Genomic DNA, 24,901 nt, shown 5'->3' with positions numbered 1-24,901 from the left:
TCAATTCTAGTTGCCAGATTTCCATGAATTCGGCCAGGAAATTCAACATGCATCAAAGTTATTTAATGGGAATTGAATGTTTTTCATAATAAATGTAGGATATAAATAAGAAATATTCCCATCAATGCTCGTCTCTCCCGTCACTACAGCAGGTTCGTTGCCCGGTTCGGCGTCTACTTTCCTCTGGCACTAGATGTCCTATCTTGGTGCCCAAAGAGGACATCACTTACAAAGGAAAGACGATGACGACAGAGTGGAGGAACTGATGGGGGGCTCTAGTGGTGGGACAGGTGGGCGGCAATGCGTGTGTCATTTTATTCATCACATATCCTCAGACTCAATTGGTTAAGCTTCACAATAATGTCTTGCACCTATCACATGGAATAGCAAAGCCAATGAGGAGGGTTCTCCTTAATCTTCCTAACCAGCTGAGAGAAAGCCAACAGCCGGGAGCTGGTGCTAATATTCTGGGAAGGGACCAATAGCCATAAATGTTCCCAGGCTATTAACAGCTCACTGCTGTTTACTTAGACTTTACTGGTTAGTAAAAGGGGTACCCCCCAAAAAAAAATATGAGTTGATATTAACCACTTCAACCCCCAATCAAAAGCCAAATTTTACAATTCTGACCAGTGTTGCTTTATGTGGTAATAACTCTGGAACTCTTCACCGGATCCCACACGATTCTGAGATTGTTTTTTCATGAAATGTTGTACTTCATGATAGTGGTAACATTTCTTTGATATTACTTGCGCTTTTTTTGTGGGGAAAAAAACAAACAAAAAATTGGCAATTTTCTAATTTTTGTGTCCTTAAATCAGAGAGTTATGTTGCAAAATAGCTAATAAATAACATTTCCCACATGTCAACTTTACATCAGCGCAATTTTTGAAACAGTTTTTTTTTTGTTAGGAAGTTATAAAGCTTAAAAGATGACCAGTGATTTCTCATTTTTATAACAACATTTGCAAGACCATTTTTTTAGGGACCGCCTCACATTTGAAGAGACTTTGAGGGGCCTATATGACAGAAAATACCCAAAAGTGACACCATTATAAAAAGTGCACCCCTCAAGGTGCTGAAAATCACATTCAAGAAGTTTATTAACCCTTCAGCTGCTTCGCAGGAAATTTTGGAATTGGGAAGGGAAAAAAATGAACATTTAACTTTTTTTTCACAAAAATGTTACTTTAGACCCCAATTGTTTTTATTTTCACAAGGGTAACAGAAAAAATGGACCTTAAAAATTTGTTGTGAAATTTCTCCTGAGCATGCCGATACCCCATATGTGGGGGAAAAACATTGAAGGAGCACCATTTGACTTTTTGAATGCAAAATTTGCTGGAATAATTAGGGGATGCCATGTCGTGTCTGGAGAGACCCTGATATGCCTAAACAGTGGAAACCTCCCACAAATGACACCAGTTGGAAAATAGACTCCTCTGGGAATGTATCTAGATGTTTGGTGAGCACCTTGAACTCCCAGGTGCTTCACAGAGGTTTATAACATTGAGCCACGAAAATAAAAAATATCCCCAAATTTTGCATTTTCATAAGGGTAGCCAGAAAAATTGCATCATACAATTTGTTGTGCAATTTCTCATGAGTACCCAATATGTAGAGGAAAACTACTGTTTGGGCGCACAGCAGGGCTTGGAAGGGAAGGAGCGACATTTGACTTTTTGAAAGCAATATTTGCTGGAAAAATTAGCGGATGCCATGTTGCTTTTGGAAAGCCACTTTTGTGCTTACACAGTGGAATCCCCCCAAAAGTGACACCATTTTGGAGACTAAACCCCTCAGGGATCTTATCTAGATGTGTATTGATCCCCCTCGTGCTTCACACAAAAATGTTATTTTAGCCCCAAATTTTGCAAATTCACAAGGTAACAGGGAAAAATGGAACCAAAAATTAGTTGTGCAATTTTTTCTGAGTACGCCGATACCTCAAATATGGGGGTAAACTTCTATTTTGGCACATGACAGGGCTCAGAAAAGGAGGAGTGATGTTTTGGAACGCAGACTTTTTTGGAATGGTCTGCCGGTGTCGTGTTGCGTTTGGCGAGCCCCTGATGAACCTAAACAGTGGAAAATCCTCACAGGTGACCCCATTTTGGAAACTAGGAAACCCCACAGGGAATGTATCTAGATGTGTGGTGTGCAGCTTGAACCCACATGTGCTTCACAAAATGAAAAAAATATATTTTTCACCCAAAAATGTTGTTTTAGCCCAAACTGTTTTCATTTTCACAAGGATAGGAAGAGAAAATGGACCCACAAATTTGTTGTGCAATTTCTCCTAAGTACGCCGATACCTCATATGTAGTTTAAACCTACATTTGAGGCACAGTGCAAAGCTCAGAAGGGAAGAATATTGGAGTTCAGATTTTGCTGGACTGGTTTGAGGATGCCAGGTCACATTGGCAGAGCCGCTGAGGGGCCAGAACAACAGAAACCCACATAAGTGACCCCATTTTACAATCTACACTTCTCAATGAATTCATCTAGGGGAGCAGTGATCATATTGATACCCAGGGGTGTGTCACAAGATTTTAAACCACTGGAGGGTGAGGAAAAAAAAATTTTTTCATTGCTTTATTTTAAGAGCTTTAACTTTTTTACTTTTCCGCTGATGAAGCTGTATGATGATTTGTTTTTTGCGGGACAAGATGACATTTTCAGCAGTACAATTTTTATTTATATTCATCTTTTTGATCGCGCTTTATTCTAGTTTTTGTTTTATCACGGCGATACCAAACATGTGTACCTTTTTTTTCATAAAAATATGTATTTATGGGTACAATGTATATTTTTACATTTTTTAATGATTATTTTGTGACTACTTTTAAAAAAAGATATATTTTTTTATTTTTTTTAAGTCCCTCTATGGCAATTTCACTTTGTGCAGTCTAATCATTGTTATAAAGCATAGCTATGCATTAGAACTGTCGGCCCTGCAGACACAGGTTACTTAGATCATGCACTGCGCATGATCTAATTAACTTGCTAGTGCCATGATAACATCGGGTCACCATGGCAATGATTGGTCTCCCACAATGATGTTGCAAGGGTACTGATGGGAGTGCATAGAGGGCTCCCTCCCTCTGCATGCCTTCTAAATGTTACGATCGCAGTCTTTAGGTGGGTAAAGTGCTGGGAGCGGTGCGGGCACCGCTCCTACACTGAGAATCAGCTGACACACAGCGGCGATTGTGTGTTCACAGCCTCAGTTTGCGCTAAATCGCCGTGACTTATCCATGCGTCCCAGGTCATATGTACATAGCGACCTGGATGTATGGATATGTCCAAGGTCGGGAAGGGGTTAATAGCCTAGGAAGTGGCCATGGATATTGGCCCCCTCCCAAACTAAGAACATCAGCCCCCAGCTGCCTCAGGAATGGTACATCCATAAGTTTAGCCCCTGCTCTTCCATCTTGCCCCACTGCGGGGTAATAGTTGTGGGGTTGATGTCAGCTGTTTTATGTTTGCTGACATCAAGCCCAGGGGTTAGTAATGGACAGGCATCTATCAGACATCCCCGATACTAACCCCATAGTCAAATTTAATAAAGACACAAAGTAATTTAATTGATATAAACACTCCGCGACCGAACTTTAACTTATTTATTCACCCAAAAAATGAAAATTAAAAAAGCAAAGTTGTACTCACCTTTTCGCCGATAATCCATTAATGCCTATGTCCCACGAGGATTCGGATGATTGGGTGAGCGGTCAGATCATCTCTCCACACCAGCTGGAAAACACTGGGCTGAGTGAGAGAACGCAGCTGTGTGTGACCGGCGGTGACGTCATTGTGGTTACCGCCTGCCACAGGCAGCGCTCATCACACTAATGCTACACATGGACTCGGACAGCTCCGGTTCTGGTTTTCCAGTACCTTGCGGGCGTGTTAAAGAGGCTAAAGACAGAGCAGCCCTGACTCTCCCCTTCTCCGAGCTTCTCACACGCTGACTGCTGTGGCGACATCTGCTGTCATATATTTATCTTCTTATGTTGGGATTAATAGTGGAATGACGCTGTCTGCAGAGAGGCACAATGAGCCGCTCACATCTGACGTCACTAATGTCTGATGTCGCCGGAGATGGTCTCATCGGAGGAGAATTATTGGATTTTTATGTAATGGGTCACAACAACACGTGTCGGCGTCTTTTATGCTTGATGCGGTATTGATCCTTTTCTCGCCATTTTCCTGATGCATCGTTGTGACTATTGATGGTCTTATACAATATACATGTATTGCGTCTATAAAGTGCGATGCGGCTCCAGCGTAACACATGTTCACGCCGGGATTTCATTGCAGAACATTAGCTGTGACAGCGAACGTAAAGAACGCGCCAGACACGTGGAGCTGTGGGATCGGAGAGATGAAGATTTCACTGCAGCTTAAAGGAGAACACCACCTTTATTCTCACAGACAAGGAACTAAGCAGAATCATCCCTCAGCAAACACCGGAGCCCTCCCCGTGATGGTTGACGGTTTCTTCTGCATTACAGACATATTGCTTTTTTGATATCTACGGTACTCATATTTACTAACGGTAGTCCTCTCCTTGAATTTATCATGCATTATGGTTACGTGAGGAGTATACGCAGCCAGAATGCGCCTAGAGGCTCATGTACAACGGTTTACTGGCGTGGAGTTGTACGAAGCCGCAATACAGCATCTCATACACAGTAAGGAGTTATAATATTCCTTTATTTGTCTCCAATGTCATAAAAAAAGGAATCCAAGAAAGCCATGTGCTATACACCGGCAAATGCTGCATTATCTAGTGAATATCTCTGTAACACAGTGTGAGGGATAGGCGCCATACACCAACACATCATACACCTATGGCACCATACACCAACACATCATACACCTATGGCGCCATACACCAACACATCATACACCTATGGCGCCATACACCAACACATCATACACCTATGGCGCCATACACCAACACATCATACACCTATGGCGCCATACACCAACACATCATACACCAATGGCGCCATACACCAACACATCATACACCTATGGCGCCATACACCAACACATCATACACTGATGGCACCATACACCGACACATCATACACCTATGGCGCCATACACCAACACATCATACACCTATGGCGCCATACACCAACACATCATACACCTATGGCGCCATACACCAACACATCATACACCTATGGCGCCATACACCAACACATCATACACCTATGGCACCATACACCGACACATCATACACTGATGGCACCATACACCGACACATCATACACCTATGGCGCCATACACCAACACATCATACACCTATGGCACCATACACCAACACATCATACACCTATGGCGCCATACACCAACACATCATACACCTATGGCGCCATACACCAACACATCATACACCTATGGCGCCATACACCAACACATCATACACTGATGGCACCATACACCAACACATCATACACCTATGGCACCATACACCAACACATCATACACCTATGGCGCCATACACCGACACATCATACACCTATGGCGCCATACACCAACACATCATACACTGATGGCACCATACACCGACACATCATACACCTATGGCGCCATACACCAACACATCATACACCTATGGCACCATACACCGACACATCATACACCTATGGCACCATACACCGACACATCATACACCTATGGCACATACACCAACACATCATACACCTATGGCACCATACACCAACACATCATACACCTATGGCACCATACACCGACACATCATACACCTATGGCGCCATACACCAACACATCATACACCTATGGCACCATACACCAACACATCATACACTGATGGCACCATACACCGACACATCATACACCTATGGCGCCATACACCAACACATCATACACCTATGGCGCCATACACCGACACATCATACACCTATGGCACCATACACCAACACATCATACACCTATGGCACCATACACCGACACATCATACACCTATGGCACCATACACCAACACATCATACACCTATGGCACCATACACCAACACATCATACACCTATGGCACCATACACCGACACATCATACACCTATGGCACCATACACCAACACATCATACACTGATGGCACCATACACCGACACATCATACACCTATGGCGCCATACACCAACACATCATACACTGATGGCACCATACACCGACACATCATACACCTATGGCACCATACACCAACACATCATACACCTATGGCGCCATACACCGACACATCATACACCTATGGCACCATACACCGACACATCATACACCTATGGCACATACACCAACACATCATACAATGATGGCACCATACACCGACACATCATACACCTATGGCACCATACACCAACACATCATACACCTATGGCACCACACACCGACACATCATATACCTATGGCACCATACACCGACACATCATACAATGATGGCACCATACACCAACACATCATACACCTATGGCGCCATACACCGACACATCATACACCTATGGCACCATACACCGACACATCATACACCTATGGCGCCATACACCAACACATCATACACCTATGGCACATACACCAACACATCATACACTGATGGCACCATACACCGACACATCATACACCTATGGCGCCATACACCAACACATCATACACCTATGGCGCCATACACCGACACATCATACACCTATGGCACCATACACCAACACATCATACACCTATGGCACCATACACCGACACATCATACACCTATGGCGCCATACACCAACACATCATACACCTATGGCGCCATACACCGACACATCATACACCTATGGCACCATACACCAACACATCATACACCTATGGCACCATACACCGACACATCATACACCTATGGCGCCATACACCAACACATCATACACCTATGGCACCATACACCAACACATCATACACTGATGGCACCATACACCGACACATCATACACCTATGGCGCCATACACCAACACATCATACACTGATGGCACCATACACCGACACATCATACACCTATGGCACCATACACCGACACATCATACACCTATGGCGCCATACACCGACACATCATACACCTATGGCAGCATACACCGACACATCATACACCTATGGCAGCATACACCGACACATCATACACCTATGGCACCATACACCAACACATCATACACCTATGGCACCATACACCAACACATCATACACCTATGGCACCACACACCGACACATCATATACCTATGGCACATACACCAACACATCATACACTGATGGCACCATACACCAACACATCATACACTGATGGCACCATACACCAACACATCATACACCTATGGCACCACACACCGACACATCATATACCTATGGCACATACACCAACACATCATACACTGATGGCACCATACACCGACACATCATACACTGATGGCACCATACACCGACACATCATACACCTATGGCGCCATACACCGACACATCATACACCTATGGCACCATACACCAACACATCATACACCTATGGCATCATACACCGACACATCATACACCTATGGCACCATACACCAACACATCATACACCTATGGCACCACACACCGACAAATCATATACCTATGGCACATACACCAACACATCATACAATGATGGCACCATACACCGACACATCATACACCTATGGCAGCATACACCGACACATCATACACCTATGGCACCATACACCGACACATCATACACCTATGGCACCATACACCGACACATCATACACCTATGGCACCATACACCGACACATCATACACCTATGGCACCATACACCGACAGATGACACACATATGGCACCATACAACGACACATCATACACTGATAGCACCATACACTGACACATCATACACTGATGGCACCATACACCGACACATCATACACTGATGGCACCATACACCGGCACATCATACACTGATGGCACCAAACACTGAAATATTTACACTGACATCTAATGGTTGCACCATATTTGGGGCAGCTGAGGGCTGATACTCTTAGTCTGGGAGGGGGCCAATATCCATGGCTTTTTCCTAGGCTATTAATGTCAGCATGCAGATGTTTGCCTAGCCTTTGCTGGTTGGTAAACATAGGGTGATCCGCCATCATTTTTTTAGGGGGTCACCCTTGTTAATAACCAGGGGCAGCACGGTGGCTCAGATGTTAGCAGAGGTTCTGGGTACAAATCCTTACCAAGGACAACATCTGCAAGGAGTTTGTATGTTCTCCCCGTGTTTGTGTGGGTTTCCTCCTGTTCTCCGGTTTCCTCCCTTACCCCAAAGACATACTGATAGGGAAATTAGATTCTGAGCCCCTATGGGGACAGCGATGATAATGTCTGTAAAGCGCTGCGGAATAAGATAGCGCTATATGAGCAAAGCACAATAATAACCAGTAAAGGCTAAGTATACAGCTGTGAGCTGATAATAATAGCCTGGGAAGTGCTATGTTTATTGCCCCTTCCAAGACTATAAACATCAGCCCCGTGTCGGCTTTTCCTGAGCTGGTTAAGTATAATATGAATGATATGAGGGAGCCCTCTGCAATTTTTTTTCTTTTATTCTATATTTATCGCTTCTATTGTATTCTGATGGATTTGATGGATCACACTGTGAATTTACTGTAATCAACTGATGAAATGTCGGGTTTCCTATGAGACGGGTCCGTTAAAGTCACACGCATGGTCCTTGTGCCGTGTGAATTTTTTTTTACGCACTTATTCAGTTTCATTGTTGAGTCTCGGCCGTTTCATGCTGCAAGTTTTTACTCGCCCCAATTCCAGGTGAGGAGAACCTCGCGGGTGAGCACGGCCTCATTGGCTACCCTTGTAGCGAGTGCAGTGCAGGTCTTCCCACATTGCACTCGCCGAGTGTAGACGCAGCGGTGAGCGCACCCCAAGGCTCACAATACATTGTGCTGCCTCTTTTGGCCTCAAGAGGACAGTGCAGAGTTCCTCTATCCACATGAGAGTTATTGCAGCGCTGTACGTATAAGCTCCATAATGGCGGCGGGTGTCGTGCGGATACCTGTCATTCTCTGCAGTGCCGGACACTGTAGAAGGCACCGGTGCAGGGTGGTGATCTTCCTGTGAAATCATGATGAGGACTGACCAGCAGCTAAATATCTTCTGTTCCATCTTCTCAGATAAGTTTACTGTCTCTTTAAATCTCCCCCATCTCTTCTTTGTCCTTTATCCATTTTACAGGGAAACATCAGCGAAGAGTGAGACACGTCCATGACTGTTGTCACCATAAGCGTCAGCGGCCTCAGAATTCACAGTCACACGGATAATTGTACAAAGTGATCTGTATTGTGAGCTACTTGTTAGGCAGAAGCTGGCACCAGAGCAGCGCTCTTCGCCAGCCACGGCTCAGGAGCGAATCCTGCACAGACGGACGAGTCCTGGAACATTGATCATGGTGCAGCTTGGTGAAGATGCGCAACATTTGGTGGAAACATCGGCTAGAACCGTGGGGCGAGTCGCTGGTGGCTACAATTGTATCTGATTCTGGAGAGATAGAATGAGAAACATTGTACGGCAAATAATGACACCGTTACTTATGTATCTACTTAAAGGGGTTTATTCTTCCTGTGCCTCAGCGGTCTGCGCTGTCTATCAGGCAGAGCTGTAGAGCCCCGTCATCGGCAGCAGCGCTCTCAGTGCGTTGTTAGCGCTGCAGACAATAACAGATAGAAGAAGCGGTGACAGACAGCAGTGAAGTTAAAGGACTGACTCAGTGAGAGAAAGCTCAGTTCATAGAGGGCTAGGGAAGTAATAGCCGTAAAGCACAGTTCCTGTGAGACCAGGGAGGTAGTGAAGGTATAGAACAATTCCTATGGGGCTGAGGATACAATGAAAACCAGGGCACAATAAAAATAAGATAAGTTACCTGGGTGAAAGGTGGGTCAGGTGCGGAGCACACCCCGACGCGCGTTCGGACTGTGTTCTACTCCTGTGACTGCAATGCACTCCGGCGGCCTCAATACGCTTCTGACCGCATCCTGGAGGACACATAGTGACCCTCGCAAATAAAACCGGCCACTACCTCACAATATTTATATACTTAGATACGATTTTTGTGCACACTGTAGCACATAGTATTTTATGATATATATTTAAATTGATATACAGTATCTATTTATTACCTTGGGGTTTGGTTGTTATAATTATTGTTTTATTACACATGAGTATTGCCCTTTTTTATTGATGGTGCTGGCACCTCTTGCATGTGGTGCTACCCTCTACCACATTGTTAATAAAGTTATTTTATCTTTATATACTTTCTTGTCCCGTATTGTCTTGAAAACATGTTCAGTTTTCTCTTGTTTGGTTTCCATATCACCAAGCACAAGCAGTCTAAAGGGTATGAGACTATTGAAATGCTACTATCACCAAGCACAAGCAGTCTAAACGGTATAAGAGTTTGGCATCTCTGGAAAGAGGAATTTAACTAGAATTTAATCTCCTGGCCGAATTCCAGCAAGTCCGGCGAACTTAGATTTTATCATATTGTTTCTTCCTAATTCATCAAAACTGTAAATTTATTAAATTTTTTGTTGTGTGAACTTATACAAAAATATCTTATACCAAAAATATGCATTAAGCTTCATGAACATTCATGTTATTCTTCTTGTGTGTCAGTCTTCACTACATTGTAGCAAAGTTTCTCAACGTCTCTGTTCTCTTGTGTCACCCGGTAGACGGAGATGGTGCCTGGGCATCACCATAAGGGGTGCAAAATAAAAAAACATCCCACTCAATGGACATATGTTTGTTTCCTGAACCCCATTAGTTCAGTTTAAAATGATCTATTATGTTGTTGAATTAGATGTTCCTGCAGCCAAAATAAGCCCTGTGCACTTCTGTAATAACCGACTCGCCATCGGGGGGCGCCTCTGAGAAGCACGGCATTGCAGCACAAGTAATAAACAGGTTGGACCGGGCAGGACGAGGTTGTATATCCTCCTTGTAAATAGAAAAGTGCATAATAGCAGCAAAGCACAGAAGAAAGATATTTATGCCAATGGAAAAAGTTTACATTAGATAAGTTGTCAACTTTGCACCAATATTTGTTTTATTCTTTAAAAGTTTTTTTTTTGTATGTATAAAGTAATTGAAATAGATTTTCTGCTGATAACTTGAGCGAAGGTTACAGGACACAATGTCCTCCCCTGAAGCTGCCCGCATCCTGCACCATTATTGGAACATAATGTCCTGACACAACAGGATATCTTATTCCTTTCTATTCTGTAATAATGATGGTCCCATGGAGCAGCCGCTCGGCGGATGTGTTCGGGGGCCTGTAACCATGACGTTGAATCACTTGAAGGTATTTTATTTGTCATCGTCTTGACATTGTACATGAGGGGTTACATGGATACACGCAGGGGGCCACCACATAATGATATAAAGCAAGTGAATCTCTGCACAAACAGATCTTCAGTGTAATGTGTTGTCTGCTGAAGTGAGGACATTTAGTGGCTCAACACACCAGCTATGCCCGGGGGAATATTGTGAGCACGGCGGAGGAGGAAAGAAAAAACACTCATTGTGGGTCACATAATGCTGCACTGAATGCAGGCTCAAAAGAGCGAGCGAAAGAATATCTGTAATCAAAGTGAATGTATACACCGAGATGTGTCCGTCCCGTGCGATTACTAGATGTATGCAATGCCCAGCCTGCCATAGCGGCACGTGCCCGGTGATTAGTCGGGCGCAGCATTACACTGTCTGGTCTAAGTTCACACTATCTATCGCTGCACTTTTTGCCACTTGGGCCCGGATTCCCACGCTCGAGTTCATATGAGGACAACCAGCAGAGGGCGCCTCACCGTGAATGAAGGTAACTACAGGTCATTGACCTACTTTACCTTCATTCTCCGGGGTTTTGCAGCAAGGAGCAGCGCTGCATTAACAGAGCTCCTGCCTGTAAAATATTTTAACCCCTTCAGATGGATTTACATCGTGGGACGTTACAGATCAACGGAAGGTATGTATATTGTTGGTTTATTATTTTTCCTTTGTTACAGAGCGAGGGTCTTCAGATGGATTACCAGAATAATAAAATATTCAAACAACCTGTGTTTTTATTTCATTAAAAGACTTTTTAATAATGTGTGTGTGTTTTTTAACCATTTCATAATTGACGCCTCTCCATTATTTATCTGGCTTAATGTCACCTTACAATAGCAAGGTGGCATTAACCCTTCATTACCCCATATCCCACCGCTACACGGGAATGGGAAGAGAGTGGCCAAGTGCCAGAATAGGCGCATCTTCCAGATGTGCCTTTTCTGGGGTGGCTGGGGGCAGATGTTTTTAGCCAGGGGGGGGCAATAACTGTGGACCCTCTCCAGGCTATTAATATCTGCCCTCAGTCACTGGCTTTACTACTCTGGCGGAGAAAATTGCGCAGGAGCCCACGCCAATTTTTTCCGCCATTTAACCCTTTAATTTAATAGCTAGAGCGTCCAAATTTTGCACATACGCACTACTAACATTAGTAGTGTGGAATATGCAAAAAAATGGGCATATGAGATGGTTTACTGTATGTAACATGTCTCATACCATGTCGGGTTTAGGAAGGAGAAAGAAAAAGCCGGTAATTGAATTACAGGCTTTAAAGCTATCTAGCGCTGTATTAAATATTAATATATATACATATATGTGACTCAATGACATATATATATATATATATATATATATATATACCTATTCTATGTGTACACATTTATTCTACCTATTCTACTGTAAGCTGTCAGTGTGATTTTACTGTACACCGCGCTGAATTGCCGGCTTTTCTCTCTAACACCGCTGCGTATTTCTCGCAAGTCACACTGCTGGTCCGTGTGTAATCCGTATTTTTCTGGCCCCCATAGACTTTTATTGGCGGATTTTTTGCGCAATACGGTGACAAACGCAGCATGCTTCGATTTTCTACGGCCGTAGAAGACCGTATAATACGGATCAGTAAAATACGGCTGTTAGGAGCAGGAGCATAGAGAATCATTGTACCGTATGCAATCCGTATTTTCAGCACCTCTCATACATCCGTAAAACTCGCTAGTGTGAGGCCGGCCATATAGTGATGAGATATAATTCTTCCTTAGTTGGCCCAGGTAAAGTAATACGGCCATAAAGGCATCACATAACGCACAGTAATCCTATAATATTGCCACATAGTGATGACATAATCCTGCAGAACAATTCCCACTATACATTTCTAGGCTTCTGTCCCCAGGTGCAATTTGTTATAAAATGTCTGCAGTCAATCAGGGAGCCCAGCAACTTCTGCTGTCTACCTATGCAGAGATGTTGTGCTCAATGATTGGCTGCAGCGCTGTCGAGATCATCAATGCAAACAATAACAAACACCTGGAGCAGTGGTGGAGAGTTGGAGCTGGACCCTAGGAGGGTGAGTAAAGCAGAGTTTGTTTTTTTCTGTCCTCGTTGGCCTCATATTATATTACTGCCACTCCTTAAGCCCATGCCTGCTGTGGGGTCATATCGTACCCACGTGGGCTGCCTCTAGTGTCTGGAGGTATCTGTAAACCTCTGACTGTTAGGAGCCTATTCCATAGCAGATCTTTTTATCTAGGTTATTATCATTGTGCAGACACAGAAGGCTCCCGCAGAGTCCGCCGCTCCCGCAGAGTCCGCCGCTCCTGATGCTCCTCCAGGCCCTTATCGATTTGATGAATGTGCCGTTTGCTCACATTTACTATTGCTCCCCTGAAGCTTTTCTCCTTTACAGAAATTTATTTTGTTCTATTGTGGAAACTTCTGACGTTTTTATGATCCCCCGGATTACAGTCATGTCTGGAACAGCTCTTGTTTTCTGTCAAGAACTCGCTGTTTACCGCCTCGTGTACTTCGCCCGGAGCGCAACCGTTCTGCTCACATATATAGCTTATTACGGAAACCGGAACAGTCTGTAACGGGGGAAAGGTCCATAAAGGGGAGTTAGTGGGGTCTCCGGACTAGAACCAACCGATTACAACTCATTAGTGATGAGCGAGTGTGCTCCTTACTCGCGTTCCTCCGAGCGTGCTCGGGTGTCCTCCGAGTATTTTGTACTGCTCAGAGATTTCGTTTATGTCTACGCAGCTGCATGATTTGCGGCTGATAGACAGCCTGAATACATGTGAGGAATGCCTGTTTGTTAGGGAATCCCCACATGTATTCAAGCTGTCTAGCAGCCACAAATCAAGCAGCTGCGTAGACATAAACTAAATCTCCCAGCACGCCGGAATACTCGGAGATCACCTGAGCGTGCTCGGAGAAACTCAAGTAACGAGCACACTCGCTCATCACTACAACTCATATCAAAACCATGGACACTTATATGTAGTATTCTCTCTTCTCCTCTCCTCACTTTCCTCTCTTTTTCTTCCTTTCCTCTCCTCTCTTCACTTTCCTTTCCTCTCCTCACTTTCCTCTCCTCTTTCCTCGCTTCACTTTCCTCCCCACTCCTGTCCTCACTTTCCTCTCCTCTCTTTCCTTGCCTCGTCTTCCTCTCCTCTCCTCGCTTTCCTCACCTCATCTTCCTCTCCTCGCTTTCCTCTCCTCTCCTTACTTTCCTCTCCTCTACTTGTCTTCTTCTCCTTGCTTTCCTCTCGTCTTCCTCTCCTCATCTTCCTCCCCTCTCCTCGTCTTCCTCCCCTCTCCTCGTCTTCCTCCCCTCTCCTCGCTTTCTTCTCCTCTCCTCGTCCTTCTTCCCTCTCCTCGCTTTCCTCTCCTCGTCATTGTGGCACCCCTAGGGGTATTTGCCACAAAAATAGTTACTGACAGTAAATACAAATACTAAAATAGCAAGACTGCACTACCATCTCCGGCCAGAAGGGGGAGCTCCAGAGACTCCCCTTAATCCATTCTGGTCTGAGAGAAGAAATGGCAGTTGGGCTAAGGAGCTGATAGTGAGAGGTCATACAGCTGAATTTCTAACAGCCCTATGACGGTTTCCAGGCCTAAATCACCGGCCTGAGGAGAAGAGGGACAGAGAAAAAGGACATTGTGAGAACCGGGTAGCATTAATCACTACCCAGAACAGGCGCAAAGACGGATACCGGATCCGTGGCTGTATTCATTATATATAATACAGCAACCGGAAAAACGTGAGGTGATATCAGCTTCACTAGGGTCGGACGCAGCAACAGACACAGAGTTCAGCGGTACTCCCGGAGGGGGTAAGCCGATAAATGGACTCGGGTTGCCCGTCGAACCAGGACCCGGAGGGGACAGATTGGGCCGGCAGCCAGTTCACATACAGCAGCAGGGCCACACAGAAATTGCGTACAATAAGAGGCGAAGACCCCGGCAGGGTCAAAGTAACTCAGTGTTCCCATACAGACTCCGGTGACAGGACTGGTTGTAAATCCCTTTATGTTAAAGTAAACTGGTTAAACGTTTCAGTGCCTCAGTCTTTCATTTGGACAATAGCCATCTATCCAGGATCAGGATCATCACCGCTGGGAGAACCTGCTGCTGATCAAGTAAGTGCCTGTCCCCTCACGATACCCCTTACACTGTGCATTGCCTGAGGCCACAGCACCGGGTCAAGCCACCTGTGACATCCCCCTCAAGAGACAGACCCCATTGGTCCGGTGCTGGGTATCCCGGTCTCCTGGGCGTCACATCATCCTCTCCTCGCTTTCCTCTCCTCGTCTTCCTCCCCTCTCCTCGCTTTCTTCCCCTCTCCTCGCTTTCCTCTCCTCGTCTTCCTCCCCTCTTCTCGCTTTCTTCTCCTCTCCTCGTCTTCCTCCCCTCTCCTCGCTTTCCTCTCCTTGTCTTCCTCTCCTCGTCTTCCTCCCCTCTCCTCGCTTTCCTCTCCTCTCCTCGTCTTCCTCCCCTCTCCTCGCTTTCCTCTCCTTGTCTTCCTCTCCTTGTCTTCCTCCCCTCTCCTCGCTTTCCTCTCCTTGTCTTCCTCTCCTCGCTTTCCTCCCCTCTCCTCACTTTCTTCCTCTCCTCGCTTTCCTCTCCTTGTCTTCCTCTCCTCACTTTCCTCTCCTCGTCTTCCTCCCCTCTCCTCGCTTTCCTCTCGTCTTCCTCCCCTCTCCTCGCTTTCTTCTCCTCTCCTCATCTTCCTCCCCTCACCTCGCTTTCCTCTCCTCGTCTTCCTCCCCTCTCCTCGCTTTCTTCTCCTCTCCTCGTCTTCCTCCCCTCTCCTCGCTTTCCTCTCCTTGTCTTCCTCTCCTCGCTTTCCTCTCCTCTCCTCGCTTTCCTCTCCTCATCTTCCTCCCCTTACCTCGCTTTCCTCTCCTCATCTTCCTCCCCTCTCCTCGCTTTCTTCTCCTCTCCTCGTCTTCCTCCCCTCTCCTCGCTTTCCTCTCCTTGTCTTCCTCTCCTCGCTTTCCTCTCCTCTCCTCGCTTTCCTCTCCTTGTCTTCCTCTCCTCGCTTTCCTACCCTCTCCTCGCTTTCTTCCTCTCCTCGCTTTCCTCTCCTCTCCTCGCTTTCCTCTCCTTGTCTTCCGCTCCTCGCTTTCCTCCCCTCTCCTCGCTTTCTTCCTCTCCTCACTTTCCTCTCCTCTCCTCGCTTTCCTCTCCTTGTCTTCCTCTCCTCGCTTTCCTCTCCTCGCTTTCCTCTCCTTGTCTTCCTCTCCTCGCTTTCCTCTCCTCTCCTCGTTTTCCTCTCCTCTCCTCGCTTTCCTCTCCTTGTCTTCCTCTCCTCGCTTTCTTCTCCTCTCCTCGTCTTCCTCCCCTCTCCTCGCTTTCCTCTCCTCTCCCCGTTTTCCTCTCCTCTCCTCGCTTTCCTCTCCTCGTCTTCCTCTCCTCTCCTCACTTTCCTCTCCTCGTCTTCCTCCCCTCTCCTCCCTTTCCTCTCCTCTCCTCACTTTCCTCTCCTTGTCTTCCTCTCTTTGTCTTCCTCTCCTTCGCTTTTGTCTCCTCTCCTCGCTTTCCTCTCCTCTCGTCTTCCTCTCCTCGCTTTCCTCTCCTCTCTTGCCTCTCCTCCCTTTCCTCTCTCCTCACCTCTGATAAGCCTCGTGCCCTTTGCTGTGCTGTGAGGTTGGATTTTCCATCTCATTCATTGAAGGGCGCTGACCTTGGTGCTGAAATTCCTCCTCTTTGCAGGGTCACCTCCCTGATCTCCAGCAGATGAGTCACTAATCAACTAATCACTGTTAACAAGAAAGTTTTGACAATGTTGCACTGAACTTTATCCTTGATATTTTTTTCTACATTATTAGAGAGGGAGACAGAAAGTCCCGGGCGATCTGTGTGTTTCCGGCCTTCTATCGCTACATTGGAGATTTTCTTGAAGGTTGACTAATTAATATAATTTATTTAAATGAGTTTGGCATTTAGCCATCTAATGGCATTAAATAGATTTTCTAGGACACTCTAAATATTATTTACACAGAGGTTTTCTCTCTCTTAATGTTGTATCACTGGAAGGTATTTGTAAGAAGAGAATTCATTGTAAGTGTAACGTTGTCACCGTAACAAGTTATTTCATTTCTTCCCACTTTTCTAATTATCCAGGTAAGGATACAGAGGCCCGATAATTCACATTGTGTGATCCTTGTAATTTACTTGTCATCACTAATATGGAGTAGAGGCTTAAGGGGATTTATTCACTTAAATGGGTAAAAACAAGCAAGTTTGCAATTTACCTTATACAAAAATCATTCCCATTCTTTAGAACAGAAGGATTTATAATTTTATAGCTTTATTGCTCGATGGCCAGGTTACCGGCCACCTCTGCAGAGGTGCACAATCTACAGCAAAGGAATGGACTGGGGGGACAAGGGAGAAAAGGGCTGACGCAGAAGGTTATCTAGAAGATTGACAGACAAGCACTGATTCTGAACAGATGTGCAAAGCTTTAGCTTCCTCCATCCAGGTTTTGAGATGTATTATTTTTCCTTCAGACACTTTCCTCCTCCTATATGGCGTGCATTATTTCTATACATATTACTTATTGCACTTCTTTATGCCCTGTATGTTCTCTAGGTCCTCCCTGACATGCCAGAGACCTTACGATTTCCGTTATTGCTTCATTAAGCTTCTTCTAACCTGCACCCATAATAGATGAGAGTGATTAAGTTTCCACTGGATCTTTTGTTCATTGTTCCCTTTCCCTCCCCCTTCCTTTGCCCCCTATTTGGTCCATGTCCATGTATTTACCTTTACATATCCTTTTTGTATCTTTTTTGTGTCATATTTTGCATAATCTTTGTTGTATATATTTGTATATATCATTTGATACACTGTATAATACGTATCTACTCTGTAATTTCACGCACTTCAGATGTCCTTGACAAAGACCGCTCTTGGTCAAAACATTGGATCACATCTGTTTTGAAGGCAAAAGAGGGGAAAAGCCAGCGCTGCCTATGGTTAAGACGCAATACATAAAGTGCAAATGCACATATTGATTTCTAACTGTATTTTCAAAATGAGACATTTAGCAAACAATTGATCAAGTCTTTGAGCCACCCCGCCTCTTCACGGCATTCTCATAATGGGGCAGTCCTACTCTACGTTTTTTATATTCGCTGTGCCATAAAGGCCTCCTAAATGAATTAAAAGCAAGACCACATTAAATGCAAGCTGTACCTGGAGCATATACTGAGTCACCCCCATGGCGCCAGAGGGGCAAGCGAGGATAAAGGTTAACCAGGTCCAGGCATAGACATTTCAGGTCCAACCTCCACACTGCCCATCCAGCACCACAGATAAAGAATGAGACAAGCTGAGACACAGGTGCATAATTAAATAAAGCCTAGGGCAGGGCAGGGCTGCTGTGTGTGTGTACAGCAGCCTATCAATCACAGAAACACAGAAAGAATGGCGCCAATATAAAAAACGTAGAGTAGGACTGCCCCATTATGAGAATGCCGTGACGTGGCTCAAAGAATTGATCAATTGTTTGCTAAATGTCTCATTTTGAAAATACAGTTAGAAATCAATATGTGCATGTGCACTTTATGTATTGCGTTTTAACTGTAGGCAGCGCTGGCTTCTCCTCTCTTTTGCTTTGATATTGGTCCGTGGCTGACCACCACTGTTGCCGTGCGCGCCGGGTTACGTGCGCCATTCTTTCTGTGTTTCTGTGATTGATAGGCTGCTGTACAGACACACAGCAGCCCTGCCCTGCCCTTGGCTTTATTTAATTATGCACCTGTGTCTCAGCCTGTCTCACCCTTTATCTGTGGCTCTGGATGGACAGTGTGGAGGTTAAATCTGAAATGTCTATGCCTGGACCTGGTCAACCTTTATCCTCGCTTGCCCCTCTGGCGCCATGGGAGTGACTCAGCAACGCTCCAGGTACAGTTTGCATTTAATGTGGTCTTGTTTTTAATTCGTTTAGGAGGCCTTTATGGCACAGCGAATATAAAAAATGTAGAGTAGGACTGCCCCATTATGAGAATGCCATGACGTGGCGGGGTAGCTCAAAGAATTCATCAATTGTTTGCTAAATGTCTCATTTTGAAAATACAGTTAGAAATCAATATGTGCATTTGCACTTTATGTATTGTGTTTTAACCATAGGCAGTGCTAGCTTCTCCCACATCTGTTTTGACTCCTTTCTGGATCAAAATAACTAACACTGCAGCAAGACCCACAATCCCATTTTCTCTTTTGTTGTGCTAAGCTTTCTGCTTCGATTCACCTGAATACTCAGGCGGTGTTCAGCCGCCTGATCCCACTTACTGGATATGATCGGGTGAGCTGATGTTATAAGAATGTATCTAGTGCCCATGAGCAGGAGAATAGATGGGACCAGCTGGGAGAGGAGGGATGCAGGGTTCAGCTCCGGAGCCAGGACAAGTGAGAAGTAGCATGCACTCCTATGGAGACGTCTACTTCATACATAGCTTTCTGCACTCCCCTGATGAATCATTTAATAAGGAAACATACAGGGACAATTGTTTGAACCCCTGGCTATTGGGAGACTGTGGGCTTGACAACCTCCTCCTGTACCTACTTATGAGGGACTGTAGGAAAGGACCATAGATGAATCCTCACATTCCGGTGATATCGTCCCTTATTTGATATGTATATTATTCTCCATTATTATACAACATGCCTGTTTTTCTGCGCCTACACACCATAGGACATACTAACCGGCTTCTGTTTACTAGGTTGGGGGGCTGCATTGCGGGGGGGTGTATGTATGCTATATTTGCACCCATTAGAAACAGATACTGTTTCCTTTTTTGAGGGTCGTATCACCGCAATTTTCATGGTCTGCCGCAATAATGGACCGCAACAAACTTGTGGATCGCTGTTTTTCAGGTTTCCAGTACTATGAAAATAGTATTTGAAAAAAACAAACGACTTTCCGCAAAACCGGAAGTCACGGTGCACCACAAAAACAAACTTCCTTTGTTTTTGCGGCCCCATTGATTTTCAATGGGGGCCGTGTCCGTAAGCCGTGAAAAAGATCGAGCAGGCTCAATCTTTTTTCTCGGCCGTAAATACGGCCCTCACGGCCATGTGGCGCACCTTAAATTATTGCGGTCCGTTTTTGCTGCCCCGTACAAATCTATTGGGGCTGCAAAAACAGGCCGCAAAATAACAGCAAGTGTAAAAGCAGCCTACGTCACATGTTGTTTGTGTGCCAGTTATGGCTCTTAGATCAGGCTTACCATTGTTATGTGACCTAATGAAGGTTATGTTTTAATAATCACTATTTGCTATATACATAATTGCTGGACTGATGGGTTTCCCTTACCAATTTACTAATTTCTATATTTATTAGCACCATAATATCCTCCAGATACATTTGTGTGGAGCATATATTGTAGCCACGAAAATGCAGTACACGCCCCACATAAAGAAATGTGATAAGTCAACCTCATGTAAACATTATTAAATTCTCAAGAGAAACATTGTATCTACATTGTGTCTAATGCCTGATCGACATAGAGAAAGCAAATGATTCATAGTGTACCATTCCCAAATTCTCGCACGGTGCTACGGCTCAGGCTGAACACGTGCCCCTGCCATTTCTGGATGTGTCGCCTCATACTCTCATTTTCCGCTGCGCGTTTTTTGGCGTCGTTGAAACTCTTTGACATTACTTTAAAAGTTCATTTATTTCTCTGTGGGAAGTAAGTGAAGGAGAAGAAAATTCAGCAGCAGAAGAGGATGAGATCAGGGAATATTTGCTTTGTATTTTGCCTCTGCTAAAAGAAAAAGCGGCGGGGAGGCCGAGTCCTCATCATTACGAATTTAGGATAAGAGGTGAAGAGCGGCTGGAGAGTTGTACAATATAATGCTTTTCCACAGAGAGCGGGTCAACATCGCAAATGGAAGAGAAATCACAGAATGTCTGCTTGTTACTTGTGATTTCTCAAAAATATGTTATCTAAGGCCGATAAAAAGAAAGGTCCTCAAAGAAGAGAAAGGAAAACAGACACAAGATCAACCCCCAACAAGAAGAAAGTGTGAGCGTGAAAGAGATGAAAGTCCTGCCCCTCCCCAAAATAATCCCTATCCTGCCCTAAAGACAACAGTATCACAGACCGACCTCATCCGGCAAAAAAAAAGCAGTATTATAGTAGTTATATTCTTGTACATAGAGGCAGTATTATAGTAGTTATATTCTTGTACATAGGAGCAGTATTATAGTAGTTATATTCTTGTACATAGAGGCAGTATTATAGTAGTTATATTCTTGTACATAGGAGCAGTATTATAGTAGTTATATTCTTGTACATAGGAGCAGTATTATAGTAGTTATATTCTTGTACATAGGAGCAGTATTATAGTAGTTATATTCTTGTACATAGGGATCAGTATTATAGTAGTTATATTCTTGTACATAGGGATCAGTATTATAGTAGTTATATTCTTGTACATAGGGATCAGTATTATAGTAGTTTTATTCTTGTACATAGGGAGCAGTATTATAGTAGTTATATTCTTGTACATAGGGAGCAGTATTATAGTTGTTATATTCTTGTACATAGGAGCAGTATTATAGTGGTTATATTCTTGTATATAGGGGGAGTATTATAGTAGTTATATTCTTGTACATAGGAGCAGTATTATAGTAGTTATATTCCTGTACATAGGAGCAGTATTATAGTAGTTATATTCTTGTATATAGGGGGAGTATTATAGTAGTTATATTCTTGTACATAGGAGCAGTATTATAGTAGTTATATTCTTGTACATAGGGGCAGTATTATAGTAGTTATATTCTTGTACATAGGGGCAGTATTATAGTAGTTCTATTCTTGTACATAGGAGCAGTATTATAGTAGTTATATTCTTGTACATAGGGGGCAGTATTATAGTGGCTATATTCTTGTACATAGGAGCAGTATTATAGTAGTTCTATTCTTGTACATAGGGGCAGTATTATAGTAGTTATATTCTTGTACATAGGGGCAGTATTATAGTAGTTATATTCTTGTACATAGGAGCAGTATTATAGTAGTTATATTCTTGTACATAAAAGCAGTATTATAGTAGTTATATTCTTGTACATAGGAGCAGTATTATAGTAGTTATATTCTTGTACATAGGGGGCAGTATTATAGTGGCTATATTCTTGTACATAGGGATCAGTATTATAGTAGTTATATTCTTGTACATAGGGAGCAGTATTATAGTAGTTATATTCTTGTACATAGGAGCAGTATTATAGTGGTTATATTCTTGTATATAGGGGGAGTATTATAGTAGTTATATTCTTGTACATAGGAGCAGTATTATAGTAGTTATATTCTTGTACATAGGAGCAGTATTATAGTAGTTATATTCTTGTATATAGGGGGAGTATTATAGTAGTTATATTCTTGTACATAGGAGCAGTATTATAGTAGTCATATTCTTGTACATAGGGGCAGTATTATAGTAGTTATATTCTTGTACATAGGGGCAGTATTATAGTAGTTATATTCTTGTACATAGGAGCAGTATTATAGTAGTTATATTCTTGTACATAGGGGGCAGTATTATAGTGGCTATATTCTTGTACATAGGAGCAGTATTATAGTAGTTCTATTCTTGTACATAGGGGCAGTATTATAGTAGTTATATTCTTGTACATAGGGGAAGTATTATAGTAGTTATATTCTTGTACATAGGAGCAGTATTATAGTAGTTATATTCTTGTACATAGGGGCAGTATTATAGTAGTTATATTCTTGTACATAGGAGCAGTATTATAGTAGTTCTATTCTTGTACATAGGGGCAGTATTATAGTAGTTATATTCTTGTACATAGGGGCAGTATTATAGTAGTTATATTCCTGTACATAGGGGGCAGTATTATAGTGGTTATATTCTTGTACATAGGGGACAGTATTATTGTAGTTATATTCTTGTACATAGGGCCAGTATTATAGTAGTTATATTCTTGTACATAGGAGCAGTATTATAGTAGTTCTATTCTTGTACATAGGAGCAGTATTATAGTAGTTCTATTCTTGTACATAGGGGCAGTATTATAGTAGTTATATTCTTGTACATAGGGGCAGTATTATAGTAGTTATATTCCTGTACATAGGGGGCAGTATTATAGTGGTTATATTCTTGTACATAGGGGACAGTATTATTGTAGTTATATTCTTGTACATAGGGCCAGTATTATAGTAGTTATATTCTTGTACATAGGAGCAGTATTATAGTAGTTCTATTCTTGTACATAGGGGCAGTATTATAGTAGTTCTATTCTTGTACATAGGAGCAGTATTATAGTAGTTATATTCTTGTACATAGGGGGCAGTATTATAGTGGCTATATTCTCGTACATAGGAGCATTATTATAGTAGTTATATTCTTGTACAAGGGGGGCAGTATTATAGTAGTTATATTCTTGTACATAGGGGCAGTATTATAGTAGTTATATTCCTGTACATAGGGGGCAGTATTATAGTGGTTATATTCTTGTACATAGGGGACAGTATTATTGTAGTTATATTCTTGTACATAGGGCCAGTATTATAGTAGTTATATTCTTGTACATAGGAGCAGTATTATAGTAGTTATATTCTTGTACATAGGAGCAGTATTATAGTAGTTATATTCTTGTACATAGGGGCAGTATTATAGTAGTTATATTCTTGTACATAGGAGCAGTATTATAGTAGTTATATTCTTGTACATAGGGGGCAGTATTATAGTGGCTATATTCTTGTACATAGGAGCAATATTATAGTAGTTATATTCTTGTACCTGGGGGCAGTATTATAGTAGTTATATTCTTGTACATAGGGGCAGTATTATAGTAGTTATATTCCTGTACATAGGGGACAGTATTATTGTAGTTATATTCTTGTACATAGGGGACAGTATTATTGTAGTTATATTCTTGTACATAGGGGCAGTATTATAGTAGTTATATTCTTGTACATAGGAGCAGTATTATAGTAGTTATATTCTTGTACATAGGAGCAGTATTATAGTAGTTATATTCTTGTACATAGGAGCAGTATTATAGTAGTTATATTCCTGTACATAGGAGCAGTATTATAGTAGTTATATTCTTGTATATAGGGGGAGTATTATAGTAGTTATATTCTTGTACATAGGAGCAGTATTATAGTAGTTATATTCTTGTACATAGGGGCAGTATTATAGTAGTTATATTCTTGTACATAGGGGCAGTATTATAGTAGATATATTCTTGTACATAGGGGAAGTATTATAGTAGTTATATTCTCGTACATAGGGGCAGTATTATAGTAGTTATATTCTTGTACATAGGGGCAGTATTATAGTAGTTATATCCTTGTACATAGGAGCAGTATTATAGTAGTTATATTCTTGTACATAGGGGCAGTATTATAGTAGTTATATTCTTGTACATAGGGGTAGTATTATAGTAGTTATATTCTTGTACATAGGAGCAGTATTATAGTAGTTATATTCTTGTACATACCATC

General features: G+C 43.0%; 2 protein-coding genes across 2 annotated transcripts in view; both read right to left on the bottom strand.

Moving 5' to 3' along the window:
- Window positions 1-15,693: 15,693 nt before the first annotated feature.
- On the bottom strand, window positions 15,694-16,137 carry LOC138646064 (octapeptide-repeat protein T2-like). The gene has a single exon (XM_069735533.1). The coding sequence runs from the start codon at window positions 16,135-16,137 to the stop codon at window positions 15,694-15,696; it is 444 nt and encodes a 147-aa protein (XP_069591634.1).
- A 10-nt stretch (window positions 16,138-16,147) lies between these two features.
- The window catches only part of LOC138646063 (uncharacterized), an 87,271-nt gene continuing 78,517 nt past the window's right edge, over window positions 16,148-24,901 (bottom strand). Inside the window, exon 3 of the mRNA XM_069735531.1 lies at window positions 16,148-17,016. Coding sequence (XP_069591632.1) covers window positions 16,148-17,016 — 869 coding nt within the window. The remainder of the gene's footprint in view (window positions 17,017-24,901) is intronic.

Source organism: Ranitomeya imitator, chromosome 7 (genome assembly GCF_032444005.1).
Source record: "Ranitomeya imitator isolate aRanImi1 chromosome 7, aRanImi1.pri, whole genome shotgun sequence".
NCBI lineage: Eukaryota > Metazoa > Chordata > Amphibia > Anura > Dendrobatidae > Ranitomeya > Ranitomeya imitator.
The sequence above is the reverse complement of the archived record's forward strand: the minus strand, read 5'-3'. Positions and strand labels throughout refer to the sequence as shown.

Coding starts and splice junctions, on each gene's coding strand:
- LOC138646064 (XM_069735533.1), bottom strand. CDS start 16,137: ATGAGGAGAGGAGAAGAAAGCGAGGAGAGGGGAGGAAGACGAGAGGAA.